The 25,393-nt window shown below is 41.4% G+C and overlaps 2 protein-coding genes across 8 annotated transcripts in view; one reads left to right on the top strand and one right to left on the bottom strand.

Annotated features, from left to right (window-relative positions):
* LOC105687613 (G-protein coupled receptor dmsr-1) overlaps nucleotides 1–25,393 on the top strand; it is a 39,848-nt gene that overhangs the window by 8,399 nt on the left and 6,056 nt on the right. The window contains exons 1-2 of one of the 6 annotated variants that reach the window (XM_012403402.3): nucleotides 13,035–13,972; nucleotides 14,072–14,288. The exons of 2 other annotated variants lie outside the window; for them this stretch is intronic. The gene's annotated coding sequence lies outside the window, so the exon portion shown is untranslated. Of the gene's footprint in view, nucleotides 1–13,034; nucleotides 14,289–21,130; nucleotides 21,289–22,901; nucleotides 23,199–25,393 lie in introns of those variants that run through there. 3 more of the 6 variants (XM_048654612.1, XM_048654613.1, XM_012403400.3) reach the window with 3 other exon arrangements.
* On the bottom strand, nucleotides 9,369–10,937 carry LOC105687476. Of its 2 annotated transcripts, XM_048654619.1 has the most exons (6): nucleotides 10,648–10,937; nucleotides 10,511–10,576; nucleotides 10,312–10,428; nucleotides 10,031–10,153; nucleotides 9,613–9,677; nucleotides 9,369–9,507 (listed from the first exon to the last, which is right to left on the bottom strand). In XM_048654619.1, the coding sequence occupies exons 1-6, from the start codon at nucleotides 10,841–10,843 to the stop codon at nucleotides 9,472–9,474; spliced, it is 603 nt and encodes a 200-aa protein (XP_048510576.1). In that variant the 5' UTR covers nucleotides 10,844–10,937; the 3' UTR covers nucleotides 9,369–9,471. The 2 variants fall into 2 exon arrangements, with proteins under 2 accessions (XP_048510576.1, XP_012258564.2); XM_012403141.4 differs by having other exon boundaries at nucleotides 9,369–9,677.

Genomic DNA, 25,393 nt, shown 5'->3' with positions numbered 1-25,393 from the left:
AAGTTCGGGCTCGCTGGTAAATTGAAGAATTCTAATATTTCGACCCATGCATGGATTGCGACGATTCAAAGTGGGTCTACGACTAAAACCAATCGATATGTCTTATAATTTTTCTGCTCCGAACAGCAAATAATTGATGATTACTCAATCGATTTCATGAGTAGATGATTTTGGCTTTCAGATTTGGATTCCTGAGCTGATTATACCTGAGATTACCCTTGAAAACCAAAAAGAAAATTCGATTTTTGAGCAAAAAATAAATCATTTTTTTAATTGGGTTTAATATGCTTTTCTTACGTATTTTGACCTCAGGAATCCGAATCTGAAAGGAAAATTGATCTATCTCTAAAATTGACCGAGTTATCGCCAATTTTCAGCTTCTCGGGGTCAAAAATAAAAAATTAATTTTTCAGTCTACATCAATGTAATTTGATCTAAGGAATCCGAATCTGGAAGAAAAATGGATCTATCTTGAAAAATGACCAAGTTATCCTAATTTTTTCGCATTTTTTGATATAAATTTGAGGATATCTCAAAGGAAAAAAATCATAGCTCAATTTGGACAACGGATTCGCGTTCCTGAGGTCAAAATACATAAGAAAAGTGCCATACGATCAATTTTAAAAAATAAAAATTTTTGGTCAAAATTTGAGATTTTTCCAAGGGGTACCCCTTACGATTTTTTCAAATTTTGACCAAAAATTTTTATTTTTTAAAATTGATCGTATGGCACTTTTCTTATGTATTTTGACCTCAGGAACACGAATCCGCTGTCCAAATTGAGCTACGATTTTTTCCCTTCGAGATATCCTCAAATTTATGCCAAAAAATGCGATAATTCGGCGATAATTCGGTCATTTTTCAAAATAGATCAATTTTTCTTCCGGATTCGGATTCCTGAGCTCAAATTACATTAAGATAGACTAAAAAATCAATTTTTTATTTTTGACCCCGAAAAGCTGAAAATTGGCGATAACTCGGTCAATTTTGGAGATAGGTCAATTTCTCTTTCAGATTCGGATTCCTGAGGTCAAAATACGTCAGAAAAGTGCCATACGATCAATTTTGAAGAATAAAAAAAATTAGCCAAAATTTGGAATATTTTCAAGGGGTACCCCTTTGGATTTTTTCAAATTTTGGCCGAGAATTTCGATCGTATGGCACTTTATTCATATATTTTATCCCCAGAAACATGAATCTGTCGAGCAAATTGAGCTAGGAATTATTCCCATCGAGATATCTCAATTTTTCTGCTCTGAAAAGTGAAAAATTGGCGATAACTTGATCAATTTGACAGGTGGATTTGGATTCCTGAGTTCAAAATACGTAAAATTATTGAAAAAAAACGATTTCAATATTTGCCTCAGAATTGCAAAAATTCAAGTCACATTCAGGCGCGTGTACAATGTTAGCATCTATTGTAGAAATTCACATCGAGTAGTTCAGCTTATACTCAATTCCTGACTATATATGAATTGCATTAAAAGTTCTAGCTGGTTTTGTTACACAGCACGAAGAAACACCAATAAACGTTGAGACCCGTTGAAAAAAGGTTGAAAAGTTTCGTGAATCGCGCGCCTATATATCGATGCGCAAGAAATTGCTGAAGCTGGTAAAGTTTAAATTGGTTGATAAGAAAATATGGAAGACCGACCTAGAAAAATCAAATCTCTTGAGAAAAGCCTTTACTGCTTTAACTATTTTCGGACGTAAATCCGAAGATAACTAAAACTTAAATCTTTCTATACTCCCGCAGTTCTGATCGAGCGAAATCTTCTGCCCCTGCCCACACGAATATCTTCCCTACAAACGTTACAAACATACAGTAGGTCACGCAAAACGATTTCCCACCAAAACAATCAAGAAAAACCCCACCCGATTTTTCTGGAAAACCACTCAGTTTCCCTCAAACAAATACGCTACCGTATCCTGCGGGGCACAGGTGGTGGCGTTTAAACTCACGAGTTACAAGATCGGATTGATCGATCGTTCGGGAAAACTCCTATAAATCGTCTATCTGACGAAAGTTCATCGCAGCCGGAAATCGCTCGCCATTTATCCTTAGAAAAGAAAGGATGCTGAAATTCGATACCCTCCTTCGTATGGGAATAAATTCATACTCTTTCAGACGAGCAATAATCTGAACGGTTGTATATTTTGAAGAACAAATAAAAAAGGGAAACTGTCTCTCTTTTCTGAGACTCGTTGGCGCCTGTAGCTGATCTTTGAACGTCCGCTAATTGTGACCACGAGGTTGTAAAGTTTTCAGGAACGTGTGGCTGGAAGTAATCGCGGTTTTCATCTGTGGCGTTTATTTTCATCCTTTACGCGTCGTTTAGTTTTATCGTTATTGAAGCTCTTACTAGCGTGACGATGCAGGGGAGGCTTGGAATTCAAAATTCCATCATCACATCCGCAAAGTCGACAGATTGACACAGATTCCCCGAAATTAAACGAGCTCAGCCTGGGGGTTTTTGAGGTATCTCGCTTCACCCCAATGGCCAACCTTTGGTAAGGGTAAACGCGAGGGCATATTTTCAGCGCGCTTCTGCCAACCAGAGACTTTCTTCTCTGCCGGGATTTTCTTTTTTCGTAAACATTTTGATCAACACGTGGAGGGCGACGATGTGTTTAGCGAGGTAGAATTTTTTTATCCAAATATAATGTGAGGCGGTGATAAAAAATTCAAAAGAAGATGCGGTATCACGCGACTAAGGGTAATCTTTGTATTTTTTCAAAATATCGATCGCGATTTTCCTGAAACTCAAAGTACGCCGCACGGTGCCTCTGAATTCACAGGCGAATATCCCAGCTGATATCAAAAGCCCCGCGAACAGTATTGAGAAAGGCATGTATAAATGGTCCAGTCGGATGACGACTGGCTTTTCGTCAAAATCATCATCCCGTCTTGGCATGAGATCGATCAACCATTTGTTGTAAAATCCACCGTTGTGAAGTCTTCCAATAATTGTATTTATTCGATTGAGGAATGGCGATCCTGCGAGCGAATGGTACAATTAACGAATATACATCGGTATCCTTTACGCCTACCGATCGTAATGTAATAAAAAATTTGCCATTCGTGATTACCCCTGGGAATGGGATACGCCAGGTGATAACCCTTGGGACATTCGTCAACGATGTGTACACCCCTGAATGTATCCGACCCGAGGATTTGATTTTGTCTGCGGTCCAAGAAACATCCAGTACCACTCTGGGAAACTTTCCTACTTATCTCTGTGACGTTGGCCAATTTAAGTTTCGCCCGAAGATTACGAGTCGTCGATGTCTCGTTGTCTGCAAAAACGTCGACCAAAAGATTCGGAAAATTAGTGAGCACCTCGAGCCCTGAAATTAAAAATCCATCACTCCGATTAGTTTTTCCCAAAGTTCGTCGCATTCTAATTAACGACTCACCGCTCTCGTCCAATTCGCGAAGGCTGTCGATATTCTTGATGAAAGCCGGTTTGCCAAAACTGGAAGCGAGTTTGCTGGTGAAACAGCCGGTCACAACGACGCCGAGTATCAATCCGAAAGCGACGTGTAAACGTTCTCCGTAACTGGTCGCGTTCCCTTTCATCGGGTAAAAGGAAAAGAAAGTCCAGGTCCCCAGGAACCGTTGAACCCTCGTCAGAGTCCGCGCTGTCTTTCGTCCGGCAGCGCACAGGGGAGAGTTTTCAACCAACTTTTTCAACTCGGAAACTTTCCGAGCCTCCGCTGCTCCCTTGAACCCAAAGGTCGTCATCCCGGTGTATATAAACGCGACGAAAGAGTTGCCAGCGAATATCAACGCCCAGCTACGAATGCTGAAGATCCTAACGATCAACAAAAAATCTGGAACTTGGGGCGGTCGCGGAACAATAACGCAGATCTGATCGAAATATATGTAACCCGTGAATTCGAGATCGTTCGATTGGTAATCCTTGATGAAAAAACCGTTGAACGACAGATCGCCCTCTCGGTAAATCAGGCGACCCAAAGTCCCCGTGAACGTCCCGTTGTTCGTTCGCCAACCAAATTTTTCAGGTGGATCGAAAATCTTCGGGGTAAGGTGCAATTGTTCGCATATCGAGGTCATGGCGGACGAGTCGAGTCCGACGTAAGTTCCATTAATTTTCTTCACCGTGATATAGTCGAACAGCAACACTTTAGCCTCGTAACCTCCGAATGTTTTTCGGCTCTTTAAAAGCTCCGTGGAATTCCCGATGTCCTTGATAACCCCGAATGAATTTCGGGAATTCGAGGGCTGAAATGGGTCGAAGTAAAGGTTACTTCCATTGATTGAAACGACGAACTTGTGGACGCCGTAGCGACCCCATAATCCAACCGATGCTGAATAAATCTCATCGATCGATATTCCCGTTTTCTTTTCCGAACTGTAAAGGGCGTAAATGTTCGTAGGTTTCCACGAATACCAGTCAACGGATTTGAAAAATTCACGAATATTTTTCCCTTGAACGCAGATCACGACGCATGACCGCCAATCGATGATTCTCAATCCTTCGGCCGGGTCGTTGAAAATTTCAACTGGAATCCGCAGTGTTTGATGAATATTTTTGTAAAATTCAGAAGCAACTTCGACATCTTCGTTTATGATCACCAGCTGTTTGTAAAAATTATAATTCTCACTACAGTGTCCGATTATTCCATTCAATTCAGATCCGTCCGACTCTTCGGATACCGCAGCGTGTTCCTCGATGAATTTATTGTAACATTGAACAACGGTAAGGAACGACAAGAAAATTTGCACAAAAATGTTCATCGCTTTGACAACCACGTAAAGCTTGTGAAAGCTTCGGAAGACTTGTTTTATATATTCCACGGCGCATTAGAAAAAAGAAGTGATCGTGCGTCCGAAGACTGAAGTCGTATACATCTATCCCTGTGTGATTGAATATTTATTATTCACATATTAGTACATGTCAACCCCCGTATAGCACCGTGAGATGATGCAAATAGAGATAAACAGACTAATGTTAGCATTGCTCTACAATTATTTTACCTTCAGGCTCCCAAGTGAATGAGGATGTCGATTTAGACAGTGTGGATATTGTTTGTTTAATCTGGTTTGGCAGAGGTACATAAAATGAAAGCGCACGTGAACATTTGTGAACTCACGGTACTTGCGATTCTGTTATTCTTTTTAACACTCGAATATTTTGGGAAATTTGAACGTTCAGCAAAAGTTTCAATCTCGATAACCGCGGAGACCTTACCTCGTTCGAAATTTGTTTCGACTAATTTGATTCTGGCGATAAAAATATGTCCGTATAATGGAGATTTTAATTTTATAAACGGTTTACTGTAATTGACGGTATATCATATTATAATTATAATGAGATTGGAAAGGGAGTGTATTTTGTTTGACGCAGCTAATTTGATACACCGAATAACTTTTCAGTACATTTCGTAATCACCACGCTCCGTTAATAATTTATTTTCAACTCAGAGGCACGCGCTAATTATGAGGAGAGAGACGCGAAAAATGTAGCCCTTATATACATTTGTGAATAATATACGCTTGCGAATATGCAGGGTGTATATAACGGTCAGTTACGTTGCGAGGACTAATTTTGGAAATGAGGAATTTCCTTTGAATTGCAACGACGACTGATTCCTGTAATTTCGTTTTCCAGATAATATTCGGGGAGGTATAAAATCGCGATCCCGAGACCCACGCGATTAATTAAATATGGAGGAAAAACGAGAAGAAAAGTTATGTCAACAATATATTTTATACGTAATATGAGGAGAACGAAATCATCCTCCGGCAATATGAACGATGCGCATTTCCCTGCGGATATGAAAGACGTTTAAAAATTCTACTCCTCAACTACCCGATAAATCTCAGACCCGTGGGACATCGAAGGACAGAGAAAAGATGCGGAAACTCCTCGGGAATTTTCAGCTGCCCTAGAGCCCAAGAATTTCGGCAGTTTCTCATAGAAATTTTTTGAATCCAAATAATGCAGATTCGTCGATTCACTGCTACAATTGACATCCAATGACGTCGATTCTCGAATCTAGAATAAATTCGTTTCTAAGATCAGACGTCGTCGACCCGAAAATCACTTTTCGCTTATTAAACTTTCAACTTCTATTAAAACCGCGAAAAATTCCTCCGATTTATCCGAAGACCGCACGTGTCGACCTTTTCTTGCCGATGCGTGGAATGAAAATTTCAATCGCGAATTCCTACCGGTCAAACCTAGTCCGCCCCGGATCTGTAGGCGAATAATATAACTGCGCATTCTCCCGTTAAATTTTTTTATCTCGTTAACGGCAACTAACTCTAGTGCACCTTCGTTCTCTCGACTATTTCCCGCAGAGCTTATCGACTAGAATTCCGGTCGTTCGAATATTTGAAATTCGAGAATCGTTGTACGTATTTCGCTGCCCTACGGCATTCGACTACTCGTATACCATGCTCGAATATACGGATCACGTTTCAGCGGCTAGTCGGATGCCCTGTGCGTGGAGCTTGATTGACAAATCATGTCTGCAAGTATTGGGCCCATATCGTACCGAATTCCGTCAAGAAATCTCCGAGCTTAGGCTATCGTTAATTGACGAGAAACCTTTCTATGCGCTTTTCTGACGTCCCAATAGATTTTACGTGACTTTCGTTATTGTATGAAACGATCGCGATTGGCAAAACTCCGATCTTTCATCGTTCGCATGAGGTTCTGATAGGAATGGCGTAATAATGTCTTTGTGGCGTGTTTATCGGTATAAAATTATTGATTATCGGTTGGTCGCCTTCATGGGCGCAGTGAGCGATACATTTGGGTGCACGAATAGCGGCCGGGCACATATCTCTGGTTACCTATAGCGTATCGCGGCGGGAGAACGCCAAGATGATGAACGGCCAGGGCAGCAACATTGCCGGATAAAAATCTCAGGGACGATCGAACGTATTTTTCGTCTTTATTTTTACTCGCTGCAACTTTTCGTGTACACAACGACCCGCGCAGTGATCATATTTTCGCGTACACGTCGCTCGGGGCAACCGAAATTTTCATCCCGACCGCGCGCGATCATCGATCACACGCTGTGCCGCCCAAATGGATTTACGCGTCAACTTTCAATGCCGGAATTCACCCCGCGATGCATATTTTCAAACAGGTTTGTTCACGTAACGCACGCAGATTTCGTGAAACAAATATTCATTGTTCAGCTGGCCATTGATTCGCTTTTTTTGATTTCATTTTTCATTCGCCTCTGTCTCTTTCATTTGCTCTTCGCGTCGATTCTTCCGCCAAAAAAACTGCGAGGTCCCAATATTATTATCGGCGTAATTGCTGTTGAATGACGTTATTCGGCGCGGGTGAAAAACAAAGAGATTCGATACGACGTATCCTTCGTGAAATTTTACAGACGGCAGTCGGATTTCGGGGGCAAGAAATACCTACCACCCACCGCGGAGAATGGAGGGTGTAAATGTCAACGAGCAGGATGACGAGGGACGCGAGCGAGACCGAGTTGAAGATCAAAATCTGAATCAATTTCACCTCGTGTTGATAATAGATTCAAACTGGTATCAAACTTCGTGTAGCTCACGTCAAACTTTCGGCTGGTTGAATATAAATTGAAGCGAATGACCCGAACGCCAGAAGCGACAGGCAACGTCGGGCTAGACATTTTCAGATCCAACGAGGTTTGATTTTTATCATTAAACGGGCACCCATTTTTATTTCGAAACTGAGAATCCGTGAATAAACCGTGTGGAAAAAAAAAAAAAAACTAACCCGAATAGCGTAGCGTAAGATATTTTATTCGGCATTAATGCGATAATAACGTGCGTGTTTGATAATTTATGCGTTCGGTCTAAAATTTTTATACATCGTTATGAATACACCGGTCTGTGTGGCGATGTGGTTGTGTGTACACCGGGGGGTTTGTTAGGAGGTCGTAAATTTTGGGATCGGGTCGTTCTATTTTCGAGTCTTTTTCATTTTTTATTATTTTTTTAATTTTCTTTCCTAGATTTTTATTTTCTTTTTCCGCCCGAATGTTATTTTTACTCTCTATTTTACAGGGTACTCAACGAACTCGATGACGCGCGTGACGACCCACGTGAATTGTATCATATTCGTTGTCTGAATTGGGTAGAAAAAAAAAAAAAACTGATATTAATGAATTGATAAATGAAAAATGAAAAATACAACTTTTTACATTCCATCGTATATCGTTGATACAATCTGGTGAAAAACGGTTCGTATCGTAATTTTGTATTTGAAATTCGATAATCAAAAGACGAATGAAAAGTTGCAACGCGTCTTCTTATCTTCTCTTCGTATAATATCCTAATATGGAGAATGATTATATGGGAGACCCGGTGATTATGACCGTGATCGTGAATATTTATGTATAACTTGAACAGTCCGACGTAAACTATTCCCCTGGGACGTGCAATGTGATCTTCCCGCGGGAATTGATCCGGAAAATTTGCTCCAAAGAATTCCAACTCTCCTGAGACCGCTTGACCTACATGCCAAAATATAGACACGACGTCACACGTTCTTCGGCGCATTTCCGGAAAAGCAATATACACATATCTACATCCTTGGGAAAATAATGCCCGAGAAAAATAGTTTTACACAAGGATATACCTATGTACGTATGCACGGTATTCGTTACAGGCAGCTCTCGCCGAATTAAGTTGATGGTCCGAAAGAATGACCGTCAATAAAATGAAAACGAGAAATGTCAAATGCACGGCTGCTTATTATAATTCGACCGTAAAGACTAAACTGGCGAGTTTGAATGTAAACGTAATTTCCGGAAACTTTTTGCGCACACACAGCTCCTGAGGGCGTAATTTTCTCTACAGCTTACATTAGATACATGTTCATTTGCAAATTTTCCATCACGGCGTAAAATTTTTCCGCGATCGCTGACAAAAGCCGGTTGTCGAGGATCTGTACTATGATTCGAGGCCTCGAGCTCATCCGATGTGATATTGGAAACCACAAAAGAAAGAATTGAATGAAATTATTGCTAAGTAAATGAAAATGCGGTTATCATAGGTATAGCTACTCTACGCTACGCGATTTTCAATTTTATCTCGACGACGTTCAACGGTATCATCCCATCGTCAAATAATGCACGAGGCAATATTTTTTATTAACAATATTTGTTACAGCGAAGCCCTCACGTACAATGTAGGTATAATGAGCGGAGGCGTTATTGGAACCAAACGATATTCTCATCATCCAGATGAAAACTCCACTCTGTGTAATATCTGTCGACATTTCGTACAAGGATCCTGCAGTTTCTCGAGCCACGAAGACACCTACTCGCTATTCGGGGAATATTCAATTGAACAAATGGGAGGAAAAATCGACGAGACGAACATAATCACTTAATTATGTAGAAATCAGTATCTCATTTATTTCAATCTTCATGTGAATAATTTACAGATGAACGAAGCAGGCGATAGACGAGGGCCGCACGATCGATCGAAAATATCTACGGATCGGTTTCACTTCGTGAATCGACGATTTCCTAGAAACAATGACAGATGTAATCATCGACTGTCAGCGTTCTTTCGTCCGAATTTTCACGTAATGAGCAAATGAAATCGCAAGTGCGGGGGCTGGGTTTATTTACCAAGGGGAAACTTGCATCGCGCGCACCTTTTGAATAATCTCCAGTCCTCTCCTCCGAAAGATAATCTGCAGGGCAGAAAAAGAGAAAATTAAATATTTTCAAGGTTGCAACTGAAAAGTTGGACAAGTTCATCGATAAACCTCGTCACGTCTAAACTTCCGCGTTCGGAATATATAAAAACAATCTGCAGTTCAAATAACATTTATCGATCGGTTCGACTCGCGTAATGTACATATATCCCATCGCAAAAGGTATATTTTCAAGCCGAACGTCTGTCCGCGAACATATTTCTCCACAAAACTTAATCACTTTGAAGTCTTCGCAGCCTGATATATTCCACAATTTTTTATTCATTCGGATTCCATTTTATTCGTATACGTTTCGACGCGAGCGTATCTTACGTGTGTTAAAAACTCACCGAAATATTCGTCCGTGCTGTCGTTTTTATCCTCAAGGCTGTGGATTTCTTGCAATGAAAAATCCTCTTTTTCTCGGTCATCCTCTTCCGACGAACCGAATAAGTCACCGAACCTCTCTTTGACTACAAAAGACGGCAAATTAGAACCCTTTCGTTCTATCCACCGAACATTTTTCGCGTGGATCTTAAATAAGCATCCGATTTTCGTATTATTTCATGATTCTTTTCTCTCTCATCTTATTTATCCTCACACTTATTCTGTAATGTATCCCGTTACTCACGATCATCCTTATCGTACAGTGAATTGTAGTCGCTTTCGTCCTCGTAGTATACAGCTTCGTCGTCACTTTCAAGTTTATTTTCATCATAATTCGAAGATTCCATTGGAATCAGCTCCACTGTGAAAAAATACAGTGAGTTCGAGCAATTTCATGATTAGTTTGGAAAATTGTCAATTTTTCCCGTTCGTCTTTTACCCACCCTCAAGTGATCCCATGTAGTTTCCAGTATCATCGTCATTCGGTAAACTGAGATGACCAAACACATCTAGAGACAGCGAGTACAAAATTCTCTCAATTATTACAATAAGGAATTCGAAGCATTTCGATCGTGCTCACCGTCATTAGACTTTTCCTCGTCGGATACCAGGGTGGGATGTATGTATTCGGCGTTATAATTTTTCGTCGGTTTTGGCCAGCCAGCTGCACCGCCGGATCGGTAACTCCGGCCGTAACGAGGATTAGGATAAGCCACCACGACTGCACCGGCGAAAATCGTACCGGCGATAAAAAGCATTTCGAATAACACCCTCATGGTGGAACTTGTCTCGAATTTTTTTTTTTTTTCCCCTCAACTGTAATGAATTATAGTCTTTATTCGCGAGAAAACAACGCGACTAATGAACTAGGCGGTGCCCGTTGATGATTTTATATATACATTGTCCTGCCGTTCGCGCAGGAAACGTCGTGGTTTGCGGTTCCAGCCACCCAGCCATCTTTAGCTCTTACGCGACGCGATTCAAGAGGATATATGCATCGGTGAAAAATATTTGAAGTCAATATTCTGCAATTCGCTTCATTTATTATGAGCTTCGATTCGATTCGAATGCGATAAAATCGTAGGAGCGTTCGACGTATAGTTTCAAAGACATTTCTTCTTCATGTACCGGTGAAAATGTTCCAAGGTTTCGAAATGTCCGCCGCGACGACCTAAACCTTATTTCAGCTTTCCACTCCATCGCGCCACGGATTTCCTCAACTGATAAAACTTTGGCTGTTCAACGTGAGTTTTATTGTCGGGCGAATATGTTAAAACGCGTTACAAAACTGTTGAGAAGAAAATTTCACGATGCTCGGAAGGGCGAGCTTTCGAATGATCGATAAATAGAACTGTGTACGTTTTCAAATTTATAAGTCGGAATTATTCTATGACAACACTCGAAAATACGCCCTCATCGCGTTGGATTAAAATTAACTTCGTTGTATATTCACTACGGAATAATAAACTCCTCAACGCCGATCGAAGGAGCCGCAGCTTTCAGCTTTTTAAAGATTTTCTTACGTACTACAATATCTGAGCAAACTTATAATGCCTCGCCGATTATACAGATATATATATATATATATATATATAACGATTCAGGAAAATTCCTGCTACAGTTTTACTCGCCGTTGGTTTCAAGCTTCGTTGAACATACAAACGAACGTTGATGATTCTCGCGAATGCTCGTGTATATAATTCCGTAGTATCCTTTAAACCAACATCGCGTGGTTATATCGCTGCACAAAACAACCGAGCCGACCGCCAACGTATGATAGATTTATATCGGTGAATTCATATAAACATATCCCGTCCGTTTATATCACTGCAAAATTAAATACCTGTCGCGTGAATAACGCCGATTCCTTTTCAAATAATCAAAACTCAGGGGCACCCGTAGATTCTACACGTATTAGAATTTTTTCTTTTTTTTTTTTCTCTCGTCATTCAGTCGTCAATCGTCGAAGAACGGACATTTCGACCGGGATTTTACACGCGGCCTCGTTGGAGATCGTAACTTTCTAATCGCTGACAAAAACGCGATGTCCAGGTGGTCAGTCGCCGCGTTTACGAGAAAATTCATCGCGGCTTGACCCCACAGATCAGCAAAGATTATCGCAATTTGTCGCCCTCTTAAAATCCCTCGAGCACCGGCGCCAGAGTTACCTGGACTGAAAATACGTGTAACGACGGAATGCGGAGGACATCGTGACGAGTCAGATATTGTACAAATACTAATTAACTCCGACGGTCTGAAACGAGAATGGAAACAATTTTCACGCGTACATGAATATAATTCGTAACTGTCCCGTGAAAGGTAAAAGCTCCGCGTATCCGCGAGATTCTGTCATTTCTCAAAAGAGTTTAACTCCGTTAATTCAACTCCGGCGACGCGCGACGCGGTGTTTCGTACAAATTTCAATATATTTTTTCTAAATTGGGGTGACAAGCTTTCCCCCGTACCTCGGACATTGCTGAAGTTTAAATTTTCATCGTACGTAACATGGCAAAAGGTATCCTCACCGTCTGTGAACAGTTAAAGCTCTGCGAACCCGTTTGAACGTTAAATATGAAATTATCCATTCGCCCGTAAAAAGCTAATCAATGCGTCGATCGAAGTTTGAACGGTGATGTTATCGAAAATTTATACGTGCCTCGATGTTCTTACTCCCAAAACTATATGGGCACAATACAAGAGTATTGGACTTTCAACTTATTCTTTTATTTTTTTCGATCAATGGGGCTGAGCTTTTGGGTGGAATTTCGGCAAGACGTACCGATTCGAAGGTTCGTTGTATACGAGCATGATTGAAATGTTGTTTTGGAATCTTCTAGTTTTTTTCTCGATTAATTAATTATCAATGCGAGTCGCGAGTGTTCTCATTGTACAGCGACCATACCTCATCCCCTATAAATACGATAGGGGAGCGGGCGCAGCAATTTTCGCAAAGTTGACCGTATAACTTTGACGTCCCCCAAATTGATTACCAAGGCACACGCCATGCAACGTTAGCCTGCTGCAACACGCTGCCGATAATCTACAATAATTTTCGCTTCTCGCGTTCGTCGAGGCGTTACCGGCTATCTCTCTCCCTACGGTATAAAAACTGACGCCGCTCGAATTTCGAGTACGCAGAGATAGACACGGCTGGTAAAACAAATTCACCAAAAATTGTCAATACGATATTGCCACCTACTATACGCTTCTCTGAAACGAAAGAAAAAACGCATTCGAACGCACGGGGACGCTATGGGGTGGATGAAAAAACTAGAAAAGAGAACGGGTGGTCCTTTTGAAGAGGCCAGATTCGTATATCCCATTTTGATAACCGTGGACCAGCAGCGCGCAGGTTTCGGAGGATAGAAGCGAGAGAGAGGTGAGAGAAACAAGAAACGTAGCCATGCAGAGTTTACGCCAGTAGCGTCGCGACGCTCCGTCAGTACTCGTTCGCATTCGCCCCCCGTACTTCGTCGCCTATCGTGTCGTTTTTTACCTGTTGCGGAGAACCACCACCTTATCGTGCTCGCAAAGATTACACATTATACGGCGGATTGATAAACGAAAGAATTATTCGATGTACCGAAAACTTTTTTTAAATCTACGTCACTGCGTAACACCCTTCGAGATATTCTTTTAAAAAAAATTTCCCGCGGGATCAACGGCGAGATAAGCCCGACCGCGTCTTCGATGTAATTAAAATTTTCAATCCGTGATTCGTTTTTTGCTATTTCTTTTTCTTTGACGATCGTTGAGCTTTTTTCATCCAATCGAGAAATCGTATTACGCTTCGAAAGCTTTTGATATTGTTTTTTCGGAGACGCGTGTATCGAAACCGGTGCTTGAATACCCTCTGTAATATGTCTGATTAGTCGCGACACGCGATATTCCGAGATCGTCTTTCGGTAAGTAATTACCACCGAAGCAAAGTAATATCGAAGTGTGCTCGAGGAAAGATCAGCGAATGACGATTGGTTTACAATCGAATTTCACCGTAATCGTAGCGGGTAACGCGGCGTAGCTACGGAACTGAGGGAGGTCATCGAAGGTGGATGATTTAATCGGTTACCCGGAACTCGATCACGAGTGTGTCGCAATACAGATAAAGCAGTAGGGAGTTTAAAAGCTGTTGTTATAACTAAACGATCATGTAATCGATAAAAAGTGCAATCGTCTCGTGTGTCAATTTCTACCCATGCCAGCGAAAATACACCGATAAAGGTAAATTGGTGTTCTTTTTTCCCTAATTTTTTTATGTCCTATGACGTCCCTTTTTTATGATTTTATATATGGTACAGGCATATTGAATGTAGGAGCCATCGATCACTTTGTAAAATTATTTTGTAATCGCCAATAATTTATTTGACTTTTATGGCTGATTATTATTGTTCATTAGCGACAGTTTATCTCTCCGAACACTTTATCATGTGTACCGTAATGTATTAGATATGTATACCGTCATCGCATATATATCCATCGGTACGTAACAGCGTTTTATGTTAAGGTATACAAATTTATTTATTTATGTGACCCTCGTTATGCAAACAGTGGTATACATAGTAGGTAAACGTTATTATTATATGACTATAATTATGCAAATGTTTAATTAGATCCGAAGACCCCGACGCACCGCAGCTCATTGTAAATCTTATCGTATACTTTTATCAATTAGTGCTATATACTTTGGTATTCTTCCGCACGCGAACGCGGCATAAATTAATAACTTTGAACGAAAAATAAGCGGTTCTTAAGTGCAAGACTATGGAAATAATCCGAGGTCTGTCTTGTCACTAAAAATTTTTATAATCGAAGAAATTTCTCTACCCCGAAGACGAAAATTGAAAGCTCTCCGGCCAAAGGGATATACATCGATGGGCGTATCAAAAGATGTCGAAAACTTCGGTGGACACGTGACATTTTGTTGTTCTCATGACCCGATATTTGTTTCTTTTCGTTTTACGCGCATTTCCCCCTAGAGTGGAAAACTTTGAGCATTGTGGTGAGAAATTTTTCCGTTCCTTTTCTTTTAATTCTTGTGTAACTCGTCGTCGGACTCGACGGTTTCGAACAATCCACAGGGGATTTTTTCAACTGCGTCGCAGATGTCCTTCTGCAATTAAATGTCCAGCTTGTAAATGTTTCTGGAAAACTACCACCGCCTCGAGAATATCTTCCGGCTTGAGCTCCGTTCCAATTTCTGATACAAAAGCATCTCATTTTACGTACCTCGCCCTCAAACGACATGGAATAATTACTACTTGGATTCGGTCAATTGTTTCTCAGCAATTTTCACAACGTGGCGCAAGTTCAGAAAGAAAATAGCTCGCACAGGTGCCGATAGACACATACACTGGGCGAGCGAGTGCCCTTATCGACGTGATTATAATAAGTACAGATAAAAAAAATGTGTACGGTACCGGAAACAGAGCATATTATCATCGATCGGGATGAGTAGCGAGGCCCACCGACAACGGTTGAAAATTCGAATCATTAGACAGGGACGCAGTATCTCGTCGCTAAGAGATATTCGAATCTTCTCTCATCTCAACCCGCCAGCTCTGTTTGTTTAGAAGCTTCGACGGGATGAGACGAAGAATATTTCTCACGCCAGAGACAACTTTTGTTTAAGTTAAGTGTTTGTATTCGTGAGGATCTCTCCTTATCTATATATATACCTATATATATACGGCAAATTTGTGCCGGAAGTTCTGGATGATCACAAAACACGAGCGACGCGGTATAAAATAATCTGCGCGGGCCAACAGCACTTTCGCCCTCTTATTTTCAAAGTAAACGAAAGGGCGAAACGCGGTTAAAAAATAATACACATCCTCGTACCTCTGTAGAGGTCATATCCATATTGCCCGAAAAAATTACACCTCGATTTTTCTTGTTACTTATTCAAATATTTAGATTTTTCAACCGCGCACTCTATGCACGGAACGTTGTTGTTGTCGGTCCGCAAAATTTATGCAATAAACAACCCGCGTGTACATGGGGAGATCGGAGCGAAGTGGATGCTAATTCGCTTCAGCTAAAAACTGGTGGACCTTTCTCGAGAAATTTTTTTTGAAAAACTGAGCAATATTGCTACAGACCACGAAATGATTTCCGAGGATTCAAGAGTTTTTGGAAACGAAAAACATGCGTCGTTCAAGTGAAAGGAAGCAACGATCGAAAAGGAGATCCCTTCGAGAGATTCGGAACAATAAGTGAGAGAAAGACTTTTGCGAAGAACCCCGCGGGAAAATAATGTTTTTTCGAAAAGAGAAAGATTGTTAATTTTCTGCCGAGGTACCGACTGTGCCCCGGTTCCCTCTACCTACCTCCACGCCGTGCACGTACTTGATCTCAGATCTTAGAAAGCTCGATGACATGCGCCTTTGAACTTTCTAAACCCACGTTGGCTTCGAAGCGTACGATTATTGGGGACTCTTTCATCTTTGTACCAAAATAATTTATCCATCTCGCACGCTGCCATAGATTTCTTTGCGATCGGCACGCTCGTCGGATATTCGAGGGGAGAAATTCAGCGGTAAAAGGACCGTTCTGTGGATATACGGCCATTGGTGATAAGTTGCGTGTAAAATTGACAGTGGAGGAAAATATCGAGAAACACGAACTCGCGATACATTCGCGCACCCCACGAACTCGGAGCGTCGTACCAAAACGCGGGTATAGACTACATATATTCGGCTAATCTGTTCGATACGATAGACCGTGAGAAACTTTAGCCGAACGACGACGATACTTATACAATATACATCTCTAAAATTATACTCGCGAAGATACTTCGGGGAATTGATAATCCCGCAGCCGCGCCCAAAGATCTTTCAACAACCCCGCAATGTTACAGGTGCCTGTACTACGCAACTTGACGTTCATTCTTTCGTTATCGCCGCACCGGGTGGCTGAAAAAAAGGCCCGTTCGAAGCGTGAATCCACGTTGTACGCGCGAACGAATCCTAATAACAAGGATTTTTTTTTCCACCCCGAAGACTGGAAGGTTGGGAGGTTTTTCTCTCATCTCTTCGATACGCGATTATCGGCGCGAATCACGCTATATCGCGACTCGCGCCGTTGTGCGATACCTAGACAGAATGTAGGAGATAAGGTTATTAATATCTGGCGAACGATAAAAAATTTAGCTAAGGATTCTGACGTAGACGAGCCGAACGGATTAGGTGGCTGATTACCGCCAACGGGGTATAAGCGCTGTACTGCAACGATTTGGAAGGCAAAAACCGGAAGCGATCGCGAGCAGTTACGGCCAAGGACCCGGTCCGTGTACACGAGATTAAATGTCCGAACTTTTTGTACACTCGCAAATTTACAAAGTCTTGAATTCGCGACACGCGTGCAAATATCCTACTGTGAAATTCCGAGAGGGCGAATCGATTTTTTTTTTTTTATTACGAACGTCCGCGTTACAGCGCCGCCAGAGCTTCGCCCGTTCAAGTTTTATGTACTGAACCATTAACGATTAAATTACCGTGTCAATACATTCGTTAATCACCGTTGGCAGTTCTATCAAAATCTGAAGTGCCACATGGTAATAAAGGCAGTTACGAAAACGAACTCTGCACCCCTCGAATCTTCGCCGGGAGTCGCCGCACAACGTGAGTCCACGACTTGACGTATCGGTCAAGTTCGAAATATTCTTGAACAAGTAAGAGTAAAACGAAAACTCCGAACGCATGCGGATGAAAAGTCTAAAAGCTCCCCGCACCCCAGTGCCGAGTCAGCCACTCAGCCTCCCGTTCGTTTTCGTTGAATCGATTCAATTATGTGTACCTACTTAATCTTATTTTCTTTCGGAGCTCGAATCGTTGTGAGCTTTTCGTTAGATCCAAACGTACGCCCACCTGCTCTGCCGTTCGCCGTGTACTTCGCGATTTAACTGCAGTTGAATGTCTTGTATTATTCATGCTGAGATCGTCGGCGAAAAGGATTTGAAGATTTTTGTACGAGGGGTGCGAAAGCTATCAGAAGCACGAAGGTTGCAGCTTCTATACATATTCGCTCTGAATTTAAATTCACCCTTCCCCCACGCCGCCCGGCATCCCGTACTGCATTAATTATTAATTAATATATAAGGCGAGCACATAGTAGAAGATTCAATTAGTTCGAGGTACGTACATGATATTAATTACATCCCACCCTATTTGTTCGGGGGTTTTTATTTAGAAAAATTCGAGGGTAGAAATGACGATAAAGGGAATTTATTAGACTCTAAGAGGCGAATAAACAAGAGCAAGTATAAATTAATAAAGAGACGGTGGGCAGCATTTTCGGCCCCTTATTTCTAATTTGAAGAAAAAACACGAGATGATAAGAGCGAAGATTAAGAGGTGTACGCAAAGTACAACTCGTACGACGTGATACGCGACACCGGAATATTTATATTTCCGAATGATTCTCCGGGTGTGAAATCTTCGTGTGTTTTCATCCCTTTTATTGTCATATTTTATTAATATTATCTCGGCTGTTTTATCAGACGTCTTGTTATACGTCACGCATTAAAATACCGACGTTATTACGTCTCGGGTGAGGGAGGGGTGAAAAAAGCCCATTCCGATGGTACGAAATGGAAAAAAATGACGGGTCCTGAAACGTATCGGAATTATATAAGTCTCGAAATAACATCGTTACCTGTCACCCGGAAATCTCCGGTAAATGAATATACGGATGAGGGGGAAAATCTTTGGATTACTTCGAGCCGGTGCTTCTTTTTTTTTGTACACCTGCGCGGGGTAATAGAATCTGCAATCTTCGGGGTGATTCGCGGAGGCACTCGATCGGCGCCGCTCCAGAAAATATATACAAATTTATCGTGAGCGCCGATAACTCGTCCTCCGTACATCCGAACCATGAATATTTAACGTTGATCATTCGAATTTAATCACCTGGTACTCTGCACGTTTTACTCGAGAATAGAACCGGGAAAAAAACGAAAGCGCGAAAAGACATTTGGCTAATGTACGTTACACGCATACGGCGAGTAAACGCGAACGAGGGGAGGTTCGTCGATCTTGAAAATGTGAGGAATCCCGAGGGGTTGATAAATAGAGGTACGCGATAAAGAAACATCGAACACGATGGAGATCGAGTACGAAAAGAGAAAGGGAGAGCCTCGCCAGAGCTTTTTTTCGGTTTATTGGCAGTTTCTCATACCCATTTCATATCGACGAGTGATAAATTCACGATCGGATCCATCCGCGTACTAGTGTGAGTCGCCTTCGTCGCGTTGTATGAGGGTTGTCGTCGGATTGTACCCGTGTCGCGACTACCGCGTCCATCCGTGTAGCTGAGCTTTCTTTTTTTAGCTCCATTATTTCGTCGTTGGCATCGTATCACGATTTCTGTATAATATATTATGCCACACATACCGTATTACCGGTGACCCTCGATCTCGAACCTCTACGTAAATCGGATGAGATCTCGATGTTATTTTTCGGAGGCCCAGTATTCTGCGATATACATCACGTTCGTAAGCCTGACCCGTCGTGAAAGTGACTTTGAATTTTTTTTTTTTCTATTCCAACGCGACACATGCACGATCGTCGCGATATTCGTACGAACAGAATTAATCGCTGCTATGAAACTGTCACATACGTGTACGTCTGCCGCGATTCTTGGTCAAAATTAATTGAGAGATTTTCGAAAATTGCAGCGTCACTTTCCCCTCCGAAGTATACAGCTGAGCTTACGTCGTATCTCATTAATTCCAACTCGGTAAAATGCCACCGCGGCTCCCACAACGGTGCAGACTCAAATCGATGCAATTTAAACCCATCCGCGATTCGTCCGAGCAATAGAATCCACAATGGCTCGTACACGTGCTGCTGCTGCAATAGCTACCGCGATCCGATTGTTCTCCAGATTCGCCGGCGCCCCACAATCTCAATTTTCGTTGTACCTACATTTATTAGGGCGGAATGAAAATGCTGAAACGGTGGCGCGGGTCGCCTGGTCTCCCATTCGAACGCCAGACCTGCGTTTCGGCTTTATTGTAGAATGACTCTGCCGAAGGAACATCTTAATTCAGTTTCGGCAAACGCCGTTCAAAGTTTTCAATTTCCAAACCTATTAAAGTTTAACGGGGTCAGCGCTGAAACGTATGGGTGAAATCTGTGCGACCGGTAAACTTAATTCGTTTTAAGCTTGGGTTGCAATTTTTTTTATATGTTTTTCGCAAACTAGGAAGATTGGGTTCTCACTCAGCCTCTTCATCGCATCGCCGAGATCGTCTTCCAATTCTGGAGAAAAATTAGTCTACGTTACAAGGATTACGGCGAGATTTTAAGTACAACGGGCTCACGTTCAATTACTGAGTGAGAAAATGATGACCATCGGTTACTTGTCAATTTGTTTTTTTCATCTTCATGAATTTTAATCCAAATTTTCTGAATAAAAATAACCCACTCGCTGCAGAGACAGTTTGATTTCAATAACTCGAACTCCGAGGAAAGATTCTGTGGCGGTAGTAAAGTTTTTTGGGTGATTCAACATCAGTACCTATTGTTTTTTTGGGATTCTTTACGTCTTAACGCAAGTTCAAGGTTGAACATGGAAGTTTATAAGTTATTATTATTCTCTATAACAGGTATTTTTCTTTTTCCACCTCGGCAGTAGCGAGTTTCAGGAGACTCATTTTTCAAACCCTCGTTCCTCTGGAAGTAATAGAACATGGCGATTTCTTAGATTTTCAATATAACGGAATGAAAACTACATTTTTCTACTTTCCAGCAGCAAGAAAAGTAAGCTTAATTTAATTGATCGATTTGTTAAGCTTTACTCTTTGTTACAGTACCAATCAACCGTTTCGTACATTTTTTTTTTCTTCCACTTCTATACCTTGCGTCGAAGAGATCAGCATCTGAAAGAAAATCGCCGGAACAAAGGCCATCGACGACTAACGGCGAGTTTCTTTTTCGCGACGTGCACTAAAGTTGCGACGCAACTTTTGCGCACCCAAGCCAACGAGCGTTCTCGCGCGATTTGAGAATTTTCATCTCACCCTCAACATTACGTAGCAGGTATATAAGTATATTTCTGTCTAGGGCCAACTCCCCAAAACTCACGTCTATTCACGGACTGAACAAAAGAAACTTTTCCGAAGGTCGCTTTGCTGCGAACTGAACGACCGTGTAAGCCTGCGGGATTTGGAAACCTTGCAGGAATACCGTAGTGAAGAGCTTTTTTTTCTCAACTCTAAAAGGTTAGTAGCCATTGCGCGTTGCAAGTTACCCTTCATAATTGATCTGCGGCTCAATCTTTCGCTTGGATTGCTCAATTTTACCGGGATCTTTATCCGCGTGAAAACATATCCAGCGTTGCAGCCTTCGACCTCCTTCTCACCTTCGCGTCATCGACTCACCCGCGTTAAAAATCCTTGCAAATCACACCCCGAGGACCAAGGTATACCTTATTAAAAGATTTTTAAGTATTATTAAACCTAAGCGAATTAAATTTTAATTCATCGCCTTATGGTCCGCTGATTTAGGTATACTTGGATGTACATATATCGCCTTGGTAGAGAAATTAAAATACAATTTAAGGGTATAAATATATCTCAAGGGATTCTTATTTGTGCTGCTATGTTGTTTTTTTTTCTTTATCTTTAACTTCGTCTTCTTGGGATAAAAAAGTTTTTTGTAAAAATACGGGCGAGGATAGATCGAGTTTTGTTCTCTAAATTTGCAGACGTTTAATTGTTTCGTTGTCCTTAAACCCCGTAGGGCCAAGATTTATTTTTACTTTTATTCCGGAGCGAGTTTTATCGTGACGCGAGAATCTCGGGTTGCGAGCCATTTACCAAGGTTAAAATAACTACTAGGCTGCGGAATGCCTCGCTGATTATAGATAAATTAATTTTTTTTTTCTTTCCTTCGTTACATGTATCCAAGAAGCCAGGGGCTAAAAGCTTTCCTTCGTACGCACAACGACGAGACCTCGGCTCCCGCTGTAACGGCTGACTCCTTAACTCGCGAAATAAACCGTAACCTCCCTCGTTTGTGCTTTGCGATGTTCAGTTTTCGATGAGCCCTCACGGTTACTTTACTCCTTTAAACGTAATCCTCGCTATCAAGAGAACCAAAGAGGATTGTCAATATTTTTCGAAGACATACACCGAGCAGCGCACTCTGTTGCGGGTAAAATTTCTCAGCTCTGAGCTCAGTTACACCCATCTCGAGTTTCCAAGCATCTTCTTCTCTTTATTTATCATTTTTTGTTTTCCTTTTTTTTTTTTATTAGAAGTAAAAAGTTACATTTATAGTTTCATCGATCCCAATTCATCCCGAGGGTTCAGAGATATTAAATGTACCGATCTACCCCGACAAAAAAATTTATCATCCTAAAAAGCTTCATCACCCAAGACATTTATTTTTGGCCATCTCGAAGGAAAGAACGAAAGAATAACTTGCACCGACTGAATCACTTTTTAAACCTTAAAGATATCCAGTATAGTGACTGTGGATAGATAATTTTTCCCTATTGCGACGAAACATCATATCTGATATTTGTGGAAACTGTATTCTGTAAACTTTGCCTCTAGGTCGTCTGCAGCCGGAACTTCCTGCTGAGTCTGGTACATTTCTTGGTGAACGTAGACACGTTTAAAAACGCAGTTGCGTCCGATGGATGTATATTGTAGATGATCTGTGAAACTTATGGCACAAGTTCGTATTGACGCGTCTTTTGATCTAAATTATACACGTTTAGACATTTATCTAGATATTTTTCGTGGTTCTGAAAAAGAGAAAAAAAGATACTACAACGTACGCGTATGATACATATTTTTTTTTTTTTGAATTATAATTCATTTTTCAGTTTCGTTTTTTTACGGTTTCACCGTCAGTTTTTACCGCCGCTTCCTCGGCAAGAAATTGCGGTATACCTCGAGACTTTGAAGTGATTTTTCTACTACATGGAAAAACTGGAAGGACGTAGAAAAGCGACGTTGGAGAAACGGCCGGAAACTGATTGCCCCAGTCTCGAGGGGTAACATTTTACCATGCAATGCCATCCGACCTTCGTCCTCAATAATTCAATCTCTCGAATCCCAGCGGTATATGCAACGGTGAAGAAAAGAGGTGCAGGAAGTCCAGAAAACTTGGAAACTAGAAAGTTAGTTCTGCTGCTCCATAGGTATAGCTTTAAGTACGATATTAACGAAACTACGCTGCTGCTGCTGCTGCTGCTGCTATCGTATTGCATCGTGTATGGAATGAAACTCCGCTGGCACAGATGCAGCAGACGTCAAATCAACGTGGACGAGTAAAATTGCAACTCGTACTCCTTTACAGTGCCACGTAAATTTCACAGATTGCTTGTTTTTGTCATATACGTTCATAATTCTTGAGAAAAAAGTCATACTTTCCAAGATTGCGTATAACACGGCGGAAAAAAATGTCAACGCACATCGACTTTTTTTTCTTTCTTTCTTAATAATCACAGGACATTTTACAATGAAATTATTTTTCGTTTGCTAAAAGCGATAGGAGAATTTTTTAACCCGCCATTCGAATTATCGCTAATTACGCCGTATTAATTTCATTGGTCAAATCAGGGGGAGCTTTAACCTCGTGCGGATAATAGGGGTAGTTTTACCTCTAAATACACGAACATTATGGAACCAGCGGGGCTGAACTGGAGCATGTGGAAATTATTTTGTTCATTTTTTATACTTTGCAGAAGAAGAAATTTCATACAGAAAATTTTCCGTAAGAATTGCACGATTTGTAATATCCATAACCGGCATAAGGGTGATGACGGACGGGTATTTGGAAAATTGTTATCTAGATTTTCTAAAAAAGGTACTACCCACTCGTCGTTACGCGGAATACAAAAAGCGACGCACGTTTCCAGCTACGTGGGAAATTTTTGCGTACATATTGTCCGTCTTGCTCACCGCTTGTATACGCGGTGAAAAGTTATTTTCGGAATATTTCGAGAGATAGGGATAACGTTGAGTCCCCTTGCCCGTAAAATCTAATTATGGCAAATTTTTCACGAAATTCTCCGAACCTCATTATCCACCGCTTTGCAGCGCCCGGCGCCCCCCTAATTACCTGATCACTTGCGAATATTTCCAATGGGTGTCTAGAAATTTCAGTCCACAATCAATAGGATCGCGTGTACATATTATACCGTGCTGTACGCGGGCCTGTAATTCGTACGATTATTAGAACTGATCAGTTCGAACCGTGGCCAGTCAATCGGCTAATCCCAGAACATGCAGCTTCATGCGCAAAGCTCTTTTTTGGGATCTCTTTTTTATTCCTCTCACTCGCCCTCTCTAGTCACTGGAATTACGACGGTATGTAGGCGTTCGTGGTACCCCTACGGCATTTGTAATCAACGAGATACCAGATTTAACTAAACTGCCAACTATAACTACGCATATTCGTGCGGCGGCAACCGCAATTTCGGAAAATAATGACCAGAATAAAAAAGAAAAAAAGGAAAAAATAACTGAATCGATAAAAACATTTTGACATTTCAGATGGCGTTGACCACCACTGTTTGGAAAAGGTAAAGAAATTTGATAGTCGCCGACGTCGAGCACTAAAAACGCCAGAGCTTTGAACTTGAACCTATTCCTGGATCCAAGCAAAATACAGCAAATCGATAATTTATCGAGATCTGCAGGCGAGTTGATTCGAGGAATAGTAACAATAAATACTAAGCCCGAATATTAGAGAATATTTCTGAAGACCTCCAGATCTAGATAGATAACTTGGATAATTTCACATCTCAAGTTTCTTCCCAGGAGATTGGAGCTGTTCACGGATGAACGATTTATACCGACGAACGTCTCGTACAGAAGGAAATTGAAACGTTCCCATTTTAGTTTTTTTTCATTTGTAAAAAAATTCAAACTAGAAATAATCTTTTTCCCTCGCTCTCTATCAGCTGCCGAGAAATTATTGCAATTTTAAAACCCCGATCGGGTCTCCTTGCAGACACATCTGATGAAAGACGTGGCTGTAGGTGCGATTAGAATTCAACGAACGCTTCCGCAACCTCTAAACGACCCCGTGGAACGAAAGGAAATCAATTTTCTTTCTTTATTTAGTTCTCCTCTTTTTTTCCTCTCTCTTCGCCACGTTGAAATCGGATTCGAAATAGCGACGGAGGACCTCCGAGACGAACGTTTAAGCGACAAATTGAAACATTCATTCGGAGAGTCGCGCTCACACTAAACAACTTCAACGCAAAGAATTCGATCGGAGACGAGAAAATCCGTAATGGTCTCTCTCACACTTTGATTTCCGACAGGGATTTCTCGGTTCATTGCCAATGAAAAACGGTCCCTCCGT

The sequence above is a fragment of the Athalia rosae genome, chromosome 4 (genome assembly GCF_917208135.1).
Source record: "Athalia rosae chromosome 4, iyAthRosa1.1, whole genome shotgun sequence".
In the NCBI taxonomy this organism is placed as follows: Eukaryota; Metazoa; Arthropoda; class Insecta; order Hymenoptera; family Athaliidae; genus Athalia; species Athalia rosae.
The sequence above is the reverse complement of the archived record's forward strand: the minus strand, read 5'-3'. Positions and strand labels throughout refer to the sequence as shown.